This window comes from Chiloscyllium punctatum, chromosome 32 (assembly GCF_047496795.1).
Source record: "Chiloscyllium punctatum isolate Juve2018m chromosome 32, sChiPun1.3, whole genome shotgun sequence".
Lineage (NCBI taxonomy): Eukaryota > Metazoa > Chordata > Chondrichthyes > Orectolobiformes > Hemiscylliidae > Chiloscyllium > Chiloscyllium punctatum.
The window spans coordinates 68,662,268-68,677,014 of NC_092770.1; the positions used below are offsets into that span (position 1 = coordinate 68,662,268).

Below are 14,747 nucleotides of genomic sequence, written 5' to 3' on the forward strand. Positions count from 1 at the left end.
TGCATAAATACATTTTTGTCAAAGATGACAAGTTCTAAGTTCTCTGCTAAGGAATGATAAAGGCTAGAAAATCACTGGAGTAGAATGGGTTTGATTAAAAAAAATTGGTATAAAAGTTAATCAGACCAATTCCCAGCTGCACAGTGCACATCTGAGATTGCCAATTCTACAAGCACTCCTGGAGATTTCATCATACGAGCTGTTATCTCTCTGCTGTGCATCAAATAATAACGAGTGTATATTCTCACCTGAGTCTGGGCACCCACACAGAAATTCTACAAGTTTAATCAATTTTACCAATCAGTAAAACCCAAAATTACATTCCCTGAATAGTCCAGAACAATATGGTCCACCTGAGGAAATGTGGGTAAAGTCAGAATCCCAGGGGACCCTAGGGCTGCTCTCCCATTAGAGGGAGATGACTGGTGGTTTAACCTGAGCGTCATCACGTCTCAGCGTGAGGGGGGAGGTTGCGAAGAGGAGTCTTTCATGGTGACCTCAGCTGATGCGGGAATCAAACCCATGCTGTTGGAGACAGTGAGGACTGCAGATGCTGGGAAGTCCGAGTCAATAAAAGCACAGGACTTATGAAGGCTCCTGCCCGAAACGTCAACTCTCCAGCTCTTCTGATGCTGTCTGACCAGCTTTGCTTTTTCCAGCACCATATTTTATCAACCCATCTGCTGGCAACACTGCATCATCCATCCAACTGAACTAACTTTGTCAATGCAGATTCATTATCAAGTGTTTACACAAAGTACCAAAGGCACGTTGCAAAAACAAAAACTTACCCTTGTGTTTTCAGCAGCTCTTCTTTTCCTTGTAAGCAGAATTCCAGCACATGATCAGCCAAGTCAGGCTGCTCTACACATTCATCACTATCTCCTTCACGGTAGTAACCAAAATCACTATGTGAGAACAAAGGCGAAAATATTTTTAAACTTATTGAGACTTGATGAACTCTCTCTTCTGCATTGACAATGAATATAATGCACCTCACTAAATCAAATACTGCATTTATTTCATTTGATGATAAAACACATTTTTCCACACACAATAATTTTACGGTGAAGAGGGCAAAGGAACATGTTAATTGAAAATGAATCCATTTTACCATTGTAGAGAAAAGCATTGTTTCCAATTTCAAATTTTGATGCACAAAATACAGATATAACTCAAGAGTGCAACACTGTGTGCTTCTGTGTCACATGTGAAGCATTTTGATCAGAGATGCTTTCAGAAAATGCATTGTGCAAATTTAAAAATAAGAATGAGTACTGCCATTCACATCATTTTTTTTAACCTGGCCATTGGGTTACTGAGTAATTGTTCTAAAGCTTTGAAAATGCAGCCTGGAGATACCAGGAACACCCGCTCATGAAAGATTTTCAAATCAAGTTAGCAGCAACAAAAATAGGATGCAAGTGGAAATCCCAGCCTTTTAGTTCTTCTTGTTAAGTTTTGGACTTGGAAAAAGGTGACAGCCTTAAAAATAACCTCTTTATACTGGGACATGATTTCCTCTGTTGCAGTTTGTAAACTGGCTTTAATTTTAAGCAATGCTCTCAATTTGTTCTTATAAAATCCCTTTGAAAATGCATTTATCCTTCAAACAACCTGACAAAATCTGTAATCCACCCCTCTGATTGAATAAAGGCAGTGGCACTGTGGATACTGGAGATTTGAAATCAAAACAGACAGTGCTGAAGAAACTCAGAAGGACTGGAAACATGTGTGAAGTGAGAGAACCAGAGAGTTCACACTTCATGCCCAATGACTCTTCTTCGGAACTACTTCTGTTCCAAAGAGGAGACATACCAGTTTCAAAACGTTAAATGTGTTTCTCTCTCCATTGATGCTCTCCAGATTTGCTGAGTTTCTCTAGTACTGTCTATTTTTATATTACATCTGATTGAATACCATTTTGATCTACCTAATGCAAATATCTCTTTTCCTTGTCAGGTTTACCTGTCAGAAATGACTCCCCATTGCTAAATTTGCTAGTTGCAAATGTCTCTCATCTTGCTAACCTACCCCCCTCTCCCAAGGTCCAGCTGCATGCAATAATTTGCTACTTCAGTACCAACTGATTTCAAAGAGTGACCTAGAGAATCCTACCACAGCATCCTATGTAATGAATCAAATCATTCCTTGGAGTGAGAATACAAAGCTTTAAGGGTTTACTCAATTGTGGTTTCTTATCTGTGCTTCTGTATGTGGATCCATGAAGAAAATTAAGTGGAAATAACTTTTTACTACACAGATTTTTGAAAATTGGCAAACTATATTGAATATAAAACTCACGTCATTAAGTGAGACACACAGAAAATGAACAGAATCCTAAACACAGACCTCTGTTGAAATTGCTGAACTTGAATTTTTTCAAGTGAACATCCCATGATGTTAAGTATCACATAACCAGATTGACATATTCAATAGAATAAGGTAACAGACTGAAGTATTTAAGAAATGCAACAAACGAAACAGGTTTACAAGTAATTTGACACATACCACATGTAGTCACCCTTTGTGCACGGGCATAAACTTTGTTCTTTGTTCACAATATAGTCCCTTCCATTTCTGCAAACGGAGGCCTTTGCAAGCCTCTGGTATGTTTCTCGATACCCCAAAATGCAGCCATCATTTTTCTCACCAGTGTCTGTGGAATGAGCTAACCACTTGACATAATCCTTTTCCTGGCCTGAATGAAGAGCAAAAAATTCCAGTTTAGCGAAGGCATTTTCAACAACTGGAAGATTTTCATGGCAATTTTCTTATGGATCTCCATATATAATCAGGAGCAGAGATTAATCGCAGAGAAGTCACTAGCAGCACAATCCAATTGGAGGGGTCTCAGCATCAACTCCCAGTGCCTCAAACACAGCATGGAATGAGACAGATAGTGTCAAAATCGAGCTGCTTTTTAACGTGGAAACATTTGCGAATGTTCTGAAGGTGCAAACTTTGGACTAAATTTAGACTGCCAGTCAGGACCAGCAGCTAGGATGCCAAAGCATATACAAACAGTGATGTGGGGGTAAGTCTATTAAGAAATGAGACACAATGCACAGGATAACCAAATTAAGAAATGGAGAAGGCCACTGTCAGTGGTTCACTCCCATAAACATTTTACATGCATTCTTTACCATCTACGAAAAGGAGAGTACCAAGTTCCTGCAACACAATTACTTTACAGGAATACGATTTTTAGTCTACCAAAAACCATTGTGTTGTGGCCTTTGCCTATTTAATACCATCAAGTCATTGCTGATATTGAAAGATATGTAAACTGTGTACATGTGAAATTTGGTAGAGAAACAGTATTGGACTGCCCAGCATTGGCTCCTGTAGGTTTTATTCACTTGTGCGGTGTGGGTGTCGCTGGCTGGGCCAGCATTTACTGCCTGTCCCTAGGTGGCAAGCAGCCTTCTTGAACCACTGCATTCAATGTACCGTAGGTAGACCCACAAAGCTGTTAGGGAGGGAATTCCAAGATTTTGACCAGCAACAGTATAAGAACGGCAGTATATTTCCATGTGAAGATGGTAGTGGCTTGGACACAAATGGTGCAGATGGTGGTGTTCCCACGTATTTGCTGCCCTTATCCTTCTGGATGGTAGCATATGTGGGTTTGGAAGGTGTTGTCAAAGGATCTTTGATGAACTTCTGCAGTGCACCTTGTAGATGGCACACTGCTGCTGTTGAGTGTCAGTTGTAGAGGAAGCAAACGTTTTGTGTGGATCTGATACAAATCAATCAGGCTGTTTTGTCAGAATGATGTCAAACTGGTGTGCTTTTGGAGCCACAGTCATGAATTGTGCCTTAGAAAGGCTTTGGGAAATCAGGAGGTGCATTATCCACTGCAGAATTCCTAGCCTCTGACCCGATTTTGTAGCCACTGCGTTTATGAGAGTCCAGTTGAGTATCTGATCTGGTAGTACCCAGGATGCTGACAGTAGGGTCTCAGTGATGGTCACATCACTAAATGTCAAGGGGCAGTAGTGAGATTGTATTTTGCCAGAGATGATCATCAGCTGACGTGTGTGGTGCTAAAGTTACTTGGCAATCATCAGCCTAAGTCTAGATGTTGTCAGGTCTGGTTGCATTTCAACAGGTCTACTTTGTCATCTGTAGAGCTGAGGACAGTGCTGAACATTGATGATTGCACAGTGACATCCCCACTTCTGACCTTATGATAGAGGGAAGGTCATCAATGAAGTAGCTGAAGGTGGCTGGGCCTGAGCAACTACCCTTAGGATCTTCTGCAGAAATATCCTGGAGCTGAGATGGATCTCCAACAACTGCAACCATCTTCACTTGTGCTGGTATGACTCTAACCAGCAAAGAGTTTTTTCCCCTAATACACACTGATTGCAACTTTGCTTGGGCTCCTGGACGGCTTGGTCAAATGAGGCTTTGATGTCAAGAACTGACACTTCCACCTCACCTCATGTTCTTTTCTGGCCTATAATTCTGCTCAGCATAATAAAAAGCATTTCTATTCCCTCCATTAATACGCTCTAACTGATCCTTGGCCACCTTGGAGTTTCTGGAAATGCTGAGAGCTTTCTTGGGAATACATTTCTCCTCATTAAACAGAAATGTTCTCATGGCAGGATTGCATATGTTTAAGATACTCCTATCTCTAATTCAGCTAAATGGATCATTGTGCTTACATGCTGATCAGCAATCTCCACACTACTTGAATGCTGAACTAGGGTCAGAGTGCTGAAACTTTATAACAGACTATCTCTCAGAGATTTCACATCCAAAAGGAAGTTGGCTGATTGATTCACATGTCCCCACCTCTAGTATTCTGAACCCCTTTGCCTTGCATTACTTTAGCACTTGTGCAGCTCCAGGCTGATATACCTCCAGGAGAAATAAGATAATGACCAACAAACATAAGTTGTAACTTACAGTCTCTCGTTAGGAGCTCCTCAAAATCGATGGTTATTGACAGCCAAGTCGTTGAATAAATGCTTTCCTGTCTGTATCCCCAGAGACTGATATTCATTGACTTGGTTCCTGGTTCTGACACAAGCCCCACAAATATAAATGAGTCATTTGTGAAGGTATAATTTTTCCAGCATTGTCCTTCATCAGTTGAGTACCTTTTTTAACAAACAAAATGACTTTAGTTGCTGAAGGTGTACAAAAAAATCATACCGAAACAAATATGGGTATTAGCTGATGGTCAGCATCAGTCAAGATGAATAGCAAGATCTACTTAAGTGGACTGCATTCCATCTAACTATTTGTCCAGTCTGGTTGAACTGGCTCAAAATTAAACTCACATTTTTAGGGCTAGAGATCAATTTGAACAGTTTAAAAGTGATCATCCAATAATAGCAAATTTTATACCTTTAAATGTCTAAAACAGGCAAACACGCTTCAATCATCCATTTTGCTTAAGAATGCCTCATCACTGATATACATTTTAAAACTTATGAATGGCTCAGTTTGCTTCAACATCTTTCAGCTGCTAAAAGTTAGATTACTTGCATGTTTAATGTATACAATAAACAAGCATTCAATAATTTGCTTAGAAAGAAAACAACCTACTTTACGGTGTGTATGGCCTTGTCTGGATTGGATTCCACTGCTACAATTAAGCCGCCTGAGTCGAGAATGGCATAAAAGTGTGGGCCAGTCAATGCTTTTGACCATGTATACCCTCCGTCATCAGATACATAAACGTCTGGGATCATTGTAGAAATGGCATCTCCTACACTACCTGTCACAATGGATTCACAAAGATAAAGATTTCTCTTACTGATGAATCCAAAGACAAATTGACAGAAAAGGTTAAGCTACAAGTCAAAGCTAAATGTTATTAAAAGGATGACTTACCATGGGCTAAAATCAATCCAACTGCATTTGCGGCACTGAGTGGGAGTAGGGGGACCTTCAGGTCCTGGGAGATGCTGTATGCAGCGTGGATGTGAAGGTTACACTATAAGCAAAGACAAGCACTGAATAAGTTACATGGCAGAAATACTGACAAACAGCTCAGTAAATTAATCTTTAGGTTGACTTTGGATCACTGCCTGTTGGATTTTACATGTACTACTCTGTATTACGTGAGAGCTAAAAGAAACAACTGATTTGATATCTTATAGTATTTTCACATAATAGGCCACCTGTAAGTGAACAAAGCACATATAGGAAGTACTTAACACCAGTAAGAAAGACCAGTCACATATGCTCAGTGCTACTCTGAAGATTGTTGAATGGAAACAAATTTTTATAAGCTTTAAAAAGGACATTTAAACTCTTAACCTTTGGTCAAGGATAACCTTTGTGTAGGTGAGAAATCATGAGAAGAGAAAAGGAGAATTAAACAACTCGAGTTCATGATTTCAAGTAAACCTGTGCGATCTTTGACATGGAAACTGTACAACAATAAAAATTTGTTATTTCTTTGAAATCTTCTTTTGCAATGTTTTTGGGCAGCACGGTGGCTCAGTGGTTAGCACTGCGGCCTCACAGCAACAGGGACTCAGGTTTGATTCTAGCTTTGGGCAACTGTCTGTGTGGAATTTGCAGATTCTCCCCGTGTCTGCGTGGGTTTCCTCTGGGTACTCCGGTTTCTTCCCACAGTCCAAAGATGTGCAGGTCGGGTGAATTGGCTACACTAAGTTGCCCATAATGTGAGGTGCATTAGTCAGAGGGAAATGAGTCGGGATGGGTTACTCTTTGGAGGGTCGGTGTGGACTTGTTAGGCCGAAGGGCCTGTTTCCTCACTGTAGGAAATCTAATCTAATCTAAAATAATTTTAAAAAGTGTTTCAAATATTTGCATAAATTGTTATGGATTCAATTGTAAATTTTCTGGAAAGCAAAAGAAATAATCACCTATACGACATAGCAATCTTTGATCTGGCATGAGTTATGAACAGATAATTAAAATACAAAAAAGCAATCTGGCCAGGCAGAGAGGAAAGCATCAGGTAGAACTGTCAATCTGTTTGCTGGTGTAGATAAGATGGCCGAAATGGCCCTCTTCTGCATTATTACAATTCTGTCATTCCACAAAAGCTGAAGAGTAAAGTTGCAGATGCAAGGAGAAAGCAAAGAGACAGAAAGAAACATATAATTCATGTGAGGAGAGAACATCAAGTCTCTACAAAAAATGTTGGTTGTCTGTTTGCAAACAAGAGGAAACATAGAACTGAAGAAGCCCTTAGGGAAGTAGTGGGCAAGCAAACAACAGGGCTGAATGCTTACAAGTGCTGTAGATAGTTCAAGCACACAGAGGATCAGATCATGGTTGGAAAAAAAACACTGAAAAGCTGCACCATCAAGATGGATCCAAGTGTTGGGGGTTCAGTGCATTTGCAAGGCATTAGTACAACCAATTAATCCAGGAACTATGGATGGAATACACAGACAAATGAATGCAACTAGAGGGGTGACTTGATTGAATTGGAAAGTCAAATTGCACATGGTGTCACTTTCCTGAGCGTTGCGGGTGCTTTTTTTAGGTAAGACCAGGCGAGAAATATCTTCATTGTATTGATTGCTTAAAGTGAACTCGATACCTTTTTATTGATGTATCATTGGCCTGGTAATTCATGGTCAACACAAATTAAAATTAATGTAACTTAAATCAGCAGTTACAGAAGTGAAACCTTATTGGTCATTTCTTACTTTAAGCCCTGCTCAGATTAATAAGAAGTTGCACTTGACTTACAATGCCAAGAACCCATGAGTGAAGGCTATCCCCCTTGACTTAGAATCATAAAATTCCGACAGTGTGGAAACAGGCCCTTCAGCCTAGCAAGTCCACACCGACCCTCCGAAGAGTATCCCACCCAGACCTATTCCCCTATTATGCAATACTTACCCCTGACTAATGCACCTAACCTACACATCCCTGAACACTATGGGAAATTTAGTATGGTCAATTCACTTAGCTTGCACATCTTTGGATTGTGAGAGGAAACTGGAGCACCTGGAGGAAACCCACGCAGACACAGGGAGAAAGCGCAAACTTCACATAGACAGTTGCCCAAGGCTGGAATTGAACCTGGGTCCCTGAGGCAGCAGTACTAACCACTTAGCCACTGCTGCCCTAGTTGTTAGGGTTTTGAAGTTGGCTATGGAAGTTGCCCATATTTCTCTCCCTGCAACAGCAAAAAGCTTCTGTTCTCTCTCTCTGCCAGAATTTTCTCTTAATGTTCTTTTCTTCTGGACTAGAGAAACACTGCAAGTGAAACAAATCTATTTGACTGAATTTGCCTTTGCCAAGGGTGTGTTTATAGGATGCTACTACACTGGAACAGTTAATGTTTAGTAGTTAAATAATCTATTATCGTGTTACGTTTTTCAACAGAGTTAAAGCTATACCAATTCTTCTTTCTTTTGTTTGTATTTTAACTATAGGGCAAGAATAAAAAATGCTTTGCTTAAAGTTGAGTAGTGTAACCAATCGAATTACATCTGGAACACAGCACCTTACACTTGCCTTTAAATAAGTTAAAAATTAGTCTAGGCCAGTTCCTTGATATGTTTGAAGGGAGTTTGGTCTGCTCCAGAACACCATTTACCATACAGACTTGAAAATATATCAATGTTTCTTCAGTAGTGCTAGGTCAAAATTTTGGAACTCCCTCCCCAATGGCATTTGACTGAAACCTACTGACCACCATGACCAGGTTCTGAGATTTTGAGCTTACATTAAATAACATAGCAAGACAGCAGTAATATGGGCCTGGTACCTCTGGCTGACATGGCAAAGTGCAAAATGGCAAGATAGGACAATGCAAGCCAGAGGTGCTCTGAGCATCCAGGTAGACTCAGAATGAGTGAGCCCAAATACAGCAAGTGAAAAGCATAATTGATGCAACCTGGTCCAGTGCAAACAAAAAGAATTACAGATGCTGAAGATCTGAAATTAAAACAAATTACTGGTGAAATTCAGCAAGTCTGGTAGAATCTGTGGGAAAAAAGCAGAGTTATCATTTCAAGACCACTGAATCTTCATCAGAACTGATAGTAGCTGGGAACAAAATGGTACTTAGACTGAAGGCAAGGTTAGTTGTTGGGAGTGGGGTACAGGGGTTGACGGGTGAGGGGTGGGACACCAGGTAGGTGAAGATGGAGCTGAGAGACAGAGAGAAAGAAAGCTAGAAAGATAGCAAGCAAGAAAGCAAAAAAGAAAGTGTGAGAGCGTAAGCAAGAGAGACAGAGACAGAGAGAATGACAGTGAAACAAAGGGAGACAGAGAGAGGTGAAAGGGTTAAGTAAACAAGGGGATTATGGATGGCTGGCCAGGACAGAAGCGAAGCTGAATAAGTCATAATGAGGGGAGCACAGAATGGGTAGTTTATGCTGAAAACAAACCATGTAATATCATAATAAGCCCAAGAGGGGGCGAAAATGGGTGACAGTGCAAAAAGCAATCAATGTCATAACAGGACTGGATATAGGGATGAGTAAAAACATGGAAGCATGGAATATAGTTCTAAGGTTAGTTACTGAACTCAATGTTGAGTCCCAGAGGTTGCAGAAAATGAGTTGCTGTTCTTTGAGCTTGCACTTGAAGCACACTGAAACACTGCTATAGTCCTGTGATAGAAATGTTGGCATGGAAAACGGTGGTGTATTGAAATGGCAGGCAACTGAAAGCACTGTGTCATTTTTATAGGTGGAGCATAGCTGTTCTGCAACGTGGTCACCTAGACTGCATTTCGGCTCCTCATTGTAGAGGAGGCCACACTGTGAGCAGCGAATACAGTAGACTAAGCTGAATGAAGTGCAGGTAAATCGCTGTTTCACCTGGAATGTCAAGGGCCTTGGACAGTGAGGAGTTAGGAGGTAAATGGGTAGAACTTACACCTTCTGCGATTGCATGGGAAGGTGCTGTGGGGATATGGGTTTCTGTTAAGAATGGAAGAGGAGTAAACATGGGTGCCCTGGAAGGAACTGACCCTGCAGAATGCTGACAAAGGAGGGAATGAGAATGTTTCTGGTTGTGCCATCCTACTTGAGGTGATGAAAATGGCAGCTCACACTCCTTTGGATGTGGGAGGTTGCTGGGGTGATAAGTGAGGACTGGGGGACACCATATTTATTTTGAGATGCCTGACAAGTTGTTATGCTCCAACATATGGCACCCTAAAACAGAAGGAGCCACCTCGTGTGGGTGAGCATATAGGTAATTTCTAATTTCATATGGGTGCTCTGCAAAGACAAGTAGAAGCAAAGCATTTTTAAGTCTGACAAGCAACATTATAGCATCCTAAAGCTGTTACATCATCAGAAGTGTTGAGCAGTCACTCAGAATCTTCACTGAGCTATTGATCATCGAACAGATCAGAAAGATATCTTTCACAAATGGACTGACTTGAATAGGAGACTTTTGTTTTATAATATTTTATTTTGTTCTAATAAGGGCACAAGTAACAAATAATTAAACTGAACCTGACGACAGGAGAATCGAGTCCCCTTTCTTCTGGACTGAGTCAGATGCTAAAAAAAGATACCTTCGACAAATGGCATAGACATCCACATATTGAAAGTACAGCCCTTGGAAAGGCTTCAACTGGCTGACAGTGCACGGTTTTGTACAGGATGGCACTGCATACTTGTAATTTGTGAAAATTCTCTGAGTTACCCTCACAAGCAACCATGTATGTGTCAGATTCTCCTTTGGTTGCAATTAGGCTTCAAGCCATGGTGAATCTCTCAGCATTTCCCACCGCTGGACACCTTGGATGAATGAGGGAAGAAGTTAAGGTTGGACAGCTGCTGCAAGGTCAGGACTGGCACTTCAATCATTGACAGCTACATACAGTGAGCAACATGCCCTAACTTCAATATAGTCATGCTTGGAGAGAAAGCAAGCAGCAACAATTGTAACTGCGGTCCCTGATCACCAAGTGCCACTGAATTGCCATTGAAGCACTACCAGAAAAGGATGCTTTATAACAGCAAATCTTTTGTACTAACCATCTTTGAATCCTTGGTTGTGTCACAATGACTATTGTCCGGCTTTTTCAAAGGTTTCCACTCGCCTCCACTGTCAAATGTAATCACTGATCGAATATTGTTATCTACAAATGCGTTGAAAGGGAGGTTATTAGCAGGAGAAGAAGCTCCATGACTTTGCTGATGATTACTTGAGAGAAAATGCATTTATGTAATGACAGGGATGTTAAACCACTGCTGAACAAGTTTATTACAGGGTGTCTTAATCAGCAGTACAGTGCCATCAAGGTATTTGTGAAAGGACCAGCATCTATTTCTGGCGCTGGAGCTGGACTCCAATGACTTCTCCAATGTAGAAAGCACCACACACTTGCAAGCTTGTCGACACATTCCTATTCTTCACAGACAGTGTCTGGCTGTGGTAGAGCCCCAAAGCAAACAATGTTCCCTTATTCACCTAACATATCCCTGAATGAAGATCCTAATTATTAAGAGCTGAATTTGTTCACATCATTTGCCGTGTGGCATTGCCCTGGGATCAATCAACAAAATGGAGAGTGTGGCTTTCAGATGTCTCTCTTACTGCATGATTCTCCAGTTCTTACCATCTTAGTATCATCCTTTCGCATCTGCTCTCCTCAATTAATTAGTTCTTCAGCTTGTCTCCACTGCCTCTCTAATTAGGCAATGGAAGGGAGTGGACAGAAGTGACAGTGGCTTTAGTGAGAATCACAGTCAGCAGAAAAAAATCTGGGATCTACAATGGGCTACAACACTGCAGCCTGGGATCACTCAAGGTCGATAATAATGGGGTAGGAATAAGGGATCAAAAAAGGTGCTGACAATAATCATGAAGGGTGTAAGGTATATACCTGGCAGCACTGAAAGGGAAGGGACTGGAGATTCAGATGTTTCAGACACAAGGAGTGGAAGTACTGAAGGTAAAAGTGTGGAAATCAGGATAAGTTAAGTTACTATGGGAGACAGAATATTGTTTGAGTTCTGAGTGTGCTGGGCGTGCAAGAGCTTCAGAAGTAGTAAAAAACCTCTGGGAGAAACAGTCTTAATTGCTGTTTACATGGTTGACATCTCCGAGTCAAAGTCCTGTAAAAGTTTGGGCACTAGAGTCTGTGGTGTTTTGGTTAAAATACAGCAAGCTTGGTTTTATCTGACACCTTATGAATGGGCACTCTTGATAAACAGGCAAAAATTGTATACCTCAAAAGACAAGAAGTTTACCATGATCTAACACGACGTATGAGTAGTCAGTTGAAGACGTGCATGAGAAGGCTCTCTGCTAGCAAGTTTTATTTAGGGTAATGTTGCATTATCATTTAAGTGATTTATGCAATAAATACAGTAAAACAATGATGAGTCTACCCCTGCATTACATTTCTATTACTTAGTCTGTGTTTTTACATCGATTATGTGGATCTCTTGATCACCCGGAATATTTGATCATCTGACATACTCCTGGTCTTGCAGGTGCCAGTTAATAATAAGTTTGCAATATACATATGCTTATACAAAACAAAGATCTGACCTCCATCTGCAAACTGTGAGGATATACACGAGTTGCACTTAATTGGATTGCACCCCTTAATTGAGGTTATACTGCAAGCATCAATGTTTGAGCGCAGACTTTATGCAACTGTGCTATTTACAATAGCAGAATTGTAAATTCTTTAAATTCACCCTTTGGTGTTAAATAAACGGGAAATATAAATTCTGGCCACAATCCTCTTTAGGCATCAACATAATTCACCATGATGCACATCATGCTATTTTTTGAAGCCTCTCTTCAGGGACTTCAGCCCTGAGGGACTGCTACAGTTTTGAAGGCATGGTCATTCAGATAAACATTAAACAGAGCCTCCAAGTGCCACCTCATTTGTACACTAAGATCCCACGCAACTATTTTGAATAAGAACATGGGAATTCCCCATTAGCTTGGCCAATATTTATTTCTCATACAACATCTCTAAATCATTACTTGGCCATCATCTCTGTTTATGTGACATTACTGCACACAAATTGGCTTTCATTCTTCTTACTTTTGACAGCGCTTTCAAAATACTTAGTTGTTGCAAAACACTTTGGGCCATCTCCAAGTTGCAAAAGGTACTATATAAAAGGAAGTCTTGCCTTCCCTTACAAGCCAAGTATTCATGAACTGTCAAAAGGCTTATTAACTCAAATCTGATTTACTTATGAATTTCTGAAGATGGGATACTTGAATTCTGCTTCATAAACACACTTTAGAGCTATCTTCAAACATTCTGAAAAAACACAGGCAGAGTGACTAGCTTAAAAGTAGAAAGCTTTACTTTAATTAAAAAGACCAGGAAACTGTGTATTTTTACCTTCATCCAGCACATTGGTGATGTAGACTCCACGTAGTGACGTAACATTTGTAAAATCAGTTGTGCCACTTGTGTCAGAAAACAAGTGACGTTCCAGAGACTTGGAGAATAGAATTCCTCGATCATCAGAAGTGTAGATTGTACCAAACCCAGTATCTAATGAAAAAACATTAAACTTTAAAACAGTTGTACATGGAATCTTCCATTTAAAACATGCTTGCTAAAGAGAGAATATTACAATGTTTCCTCGTGATAGGTCTCAGTTCAAAATTCCCAGCGAGACCTCATTCAATCTATCCAAAGTACAATAATATCCACATATAAATTGAGGAAAACTACCCAGGACATAGTGGAGGTTATCTGAGAACTATTGTGCATGCATATGGCTTTCAACAAATGAAAAACAACCATGATGCAGAATCAAAATACCGTGGGTACCGGATGACACATATTTGCTAAGTAAACCACTGACAGTTATTAATTGGGGTTGGGTGCTGCCATCAATACTCTCTCCAATACTGAAATGAAGGGCCTGTTCAATTCTCAGTATTAGAGGATGAACCACTTGCAACTCTCAAGAAGAGGTACTTGTCTTAATGACAGAATGTCGCTTATTGCTCGAGACCATTGTAACTTGCACTTATTGCTTAGACAATCAGGAGCCAGAGATGACATGTCTCACTCAATCAGAATCTGGAGCTGGACTCCTCAAACTCTAACCAAGACTGACAGACATCATCAAATGAAGTGCAGTGCAATGCAATCTCCAACATTAACCCCTTTGGAACAATTACACCATCCAACCCTGGAAAGCTGAAATAATAACCAGGTGCTCTAAATAACCAGCAGGTCATTAACCTGTGAGCAACACGCTTCAAAGTTGCTGATTTTCAACATTGCTAACAATTTGCTACTAAACTCTTAATCCTGCTTTTACTTTCATTTCTTTTTGTCCAGAGTGTCAGAGAAACCAGATTCTCCACTTTTAGGACTGCCAAATAGTTGCATATTGATCCCTGACTTCAAATACCAATGGACACTGTGTTCAGTTGATACCGACATCCAAGATGAAGCAATCTTTCTTCAGTTCTTGTTCTTTGCTGCCAGTGTTGTATTATTACATTTTATGGTACCTGAGAAAAGAGGCAACCTTGACTCCCAAATTTAATTAGCCGTCAGGTGGGTCAATGGACTGAGAAGTGGCAGAGGGAGTGTAATTTAGATAACTGTGAGATGCTGCATTTTGGAAAGGCAAATCATTGCAGGACTTGTACACTTCACGGTAAGGTCCTGGGGAGTATTGCTGAACAAAGAGACCTTGGAGTGCAGGTTCATAGTTCCTTGAAAATGAAGTCACAGATAGATAGGATAGTGAAGATATTTGGCATGCTTTCCTTTATCGGTCAGAGCATTGAGTACAGCAGTTGGGGGGGGGTCATGTTGTGGCTGT

At 40.5% G+C, this 14,747-nt stretch overlaps 1 protein-coding gene across 2 annotated transcripts in view; it reads right to left on the reverse strand.

Moving 5' to 3' along the window:
- Positions 1-14,747, reverse strand: part of LOC140458253 (sortilin-like) — a 118,594-nt gene that overhangs the window by 30,484 nt on the left and 73,363 nt on the right. For both annotated transcript variants that reach the window (XM_072552623.1, XM_072552622.1), the window contains exons 11-17: positions 13,298-13,453; positions 10,956-11,059; positions 5,854-5,956; positions 5,566-5,737; positions 4,921-5,114; positions 2,512-2,701; positions 792-908 (exon numbers count right to left, since the gene is read on the reverse strand). In XM_072552623.1, the coding sequence (XP_072408724.1) occupies positions 792-908; positions 2,512-2,701; positions 4,921-5,114; positions 5,566-5,737; positions 5,854-5,956; positions 10,956-11,059; positions 13,298-13,453 (1,036 nt within the window). The remainder of the gene's footprint in view (positions 1-791; positions 909-2,511; positions 2,702-4,920; positions 5,115-5,565; positions 5,738-5,853; positions 5,957-10,955; positions 11,060-13,297; positions 13,454-14,747) is intronic.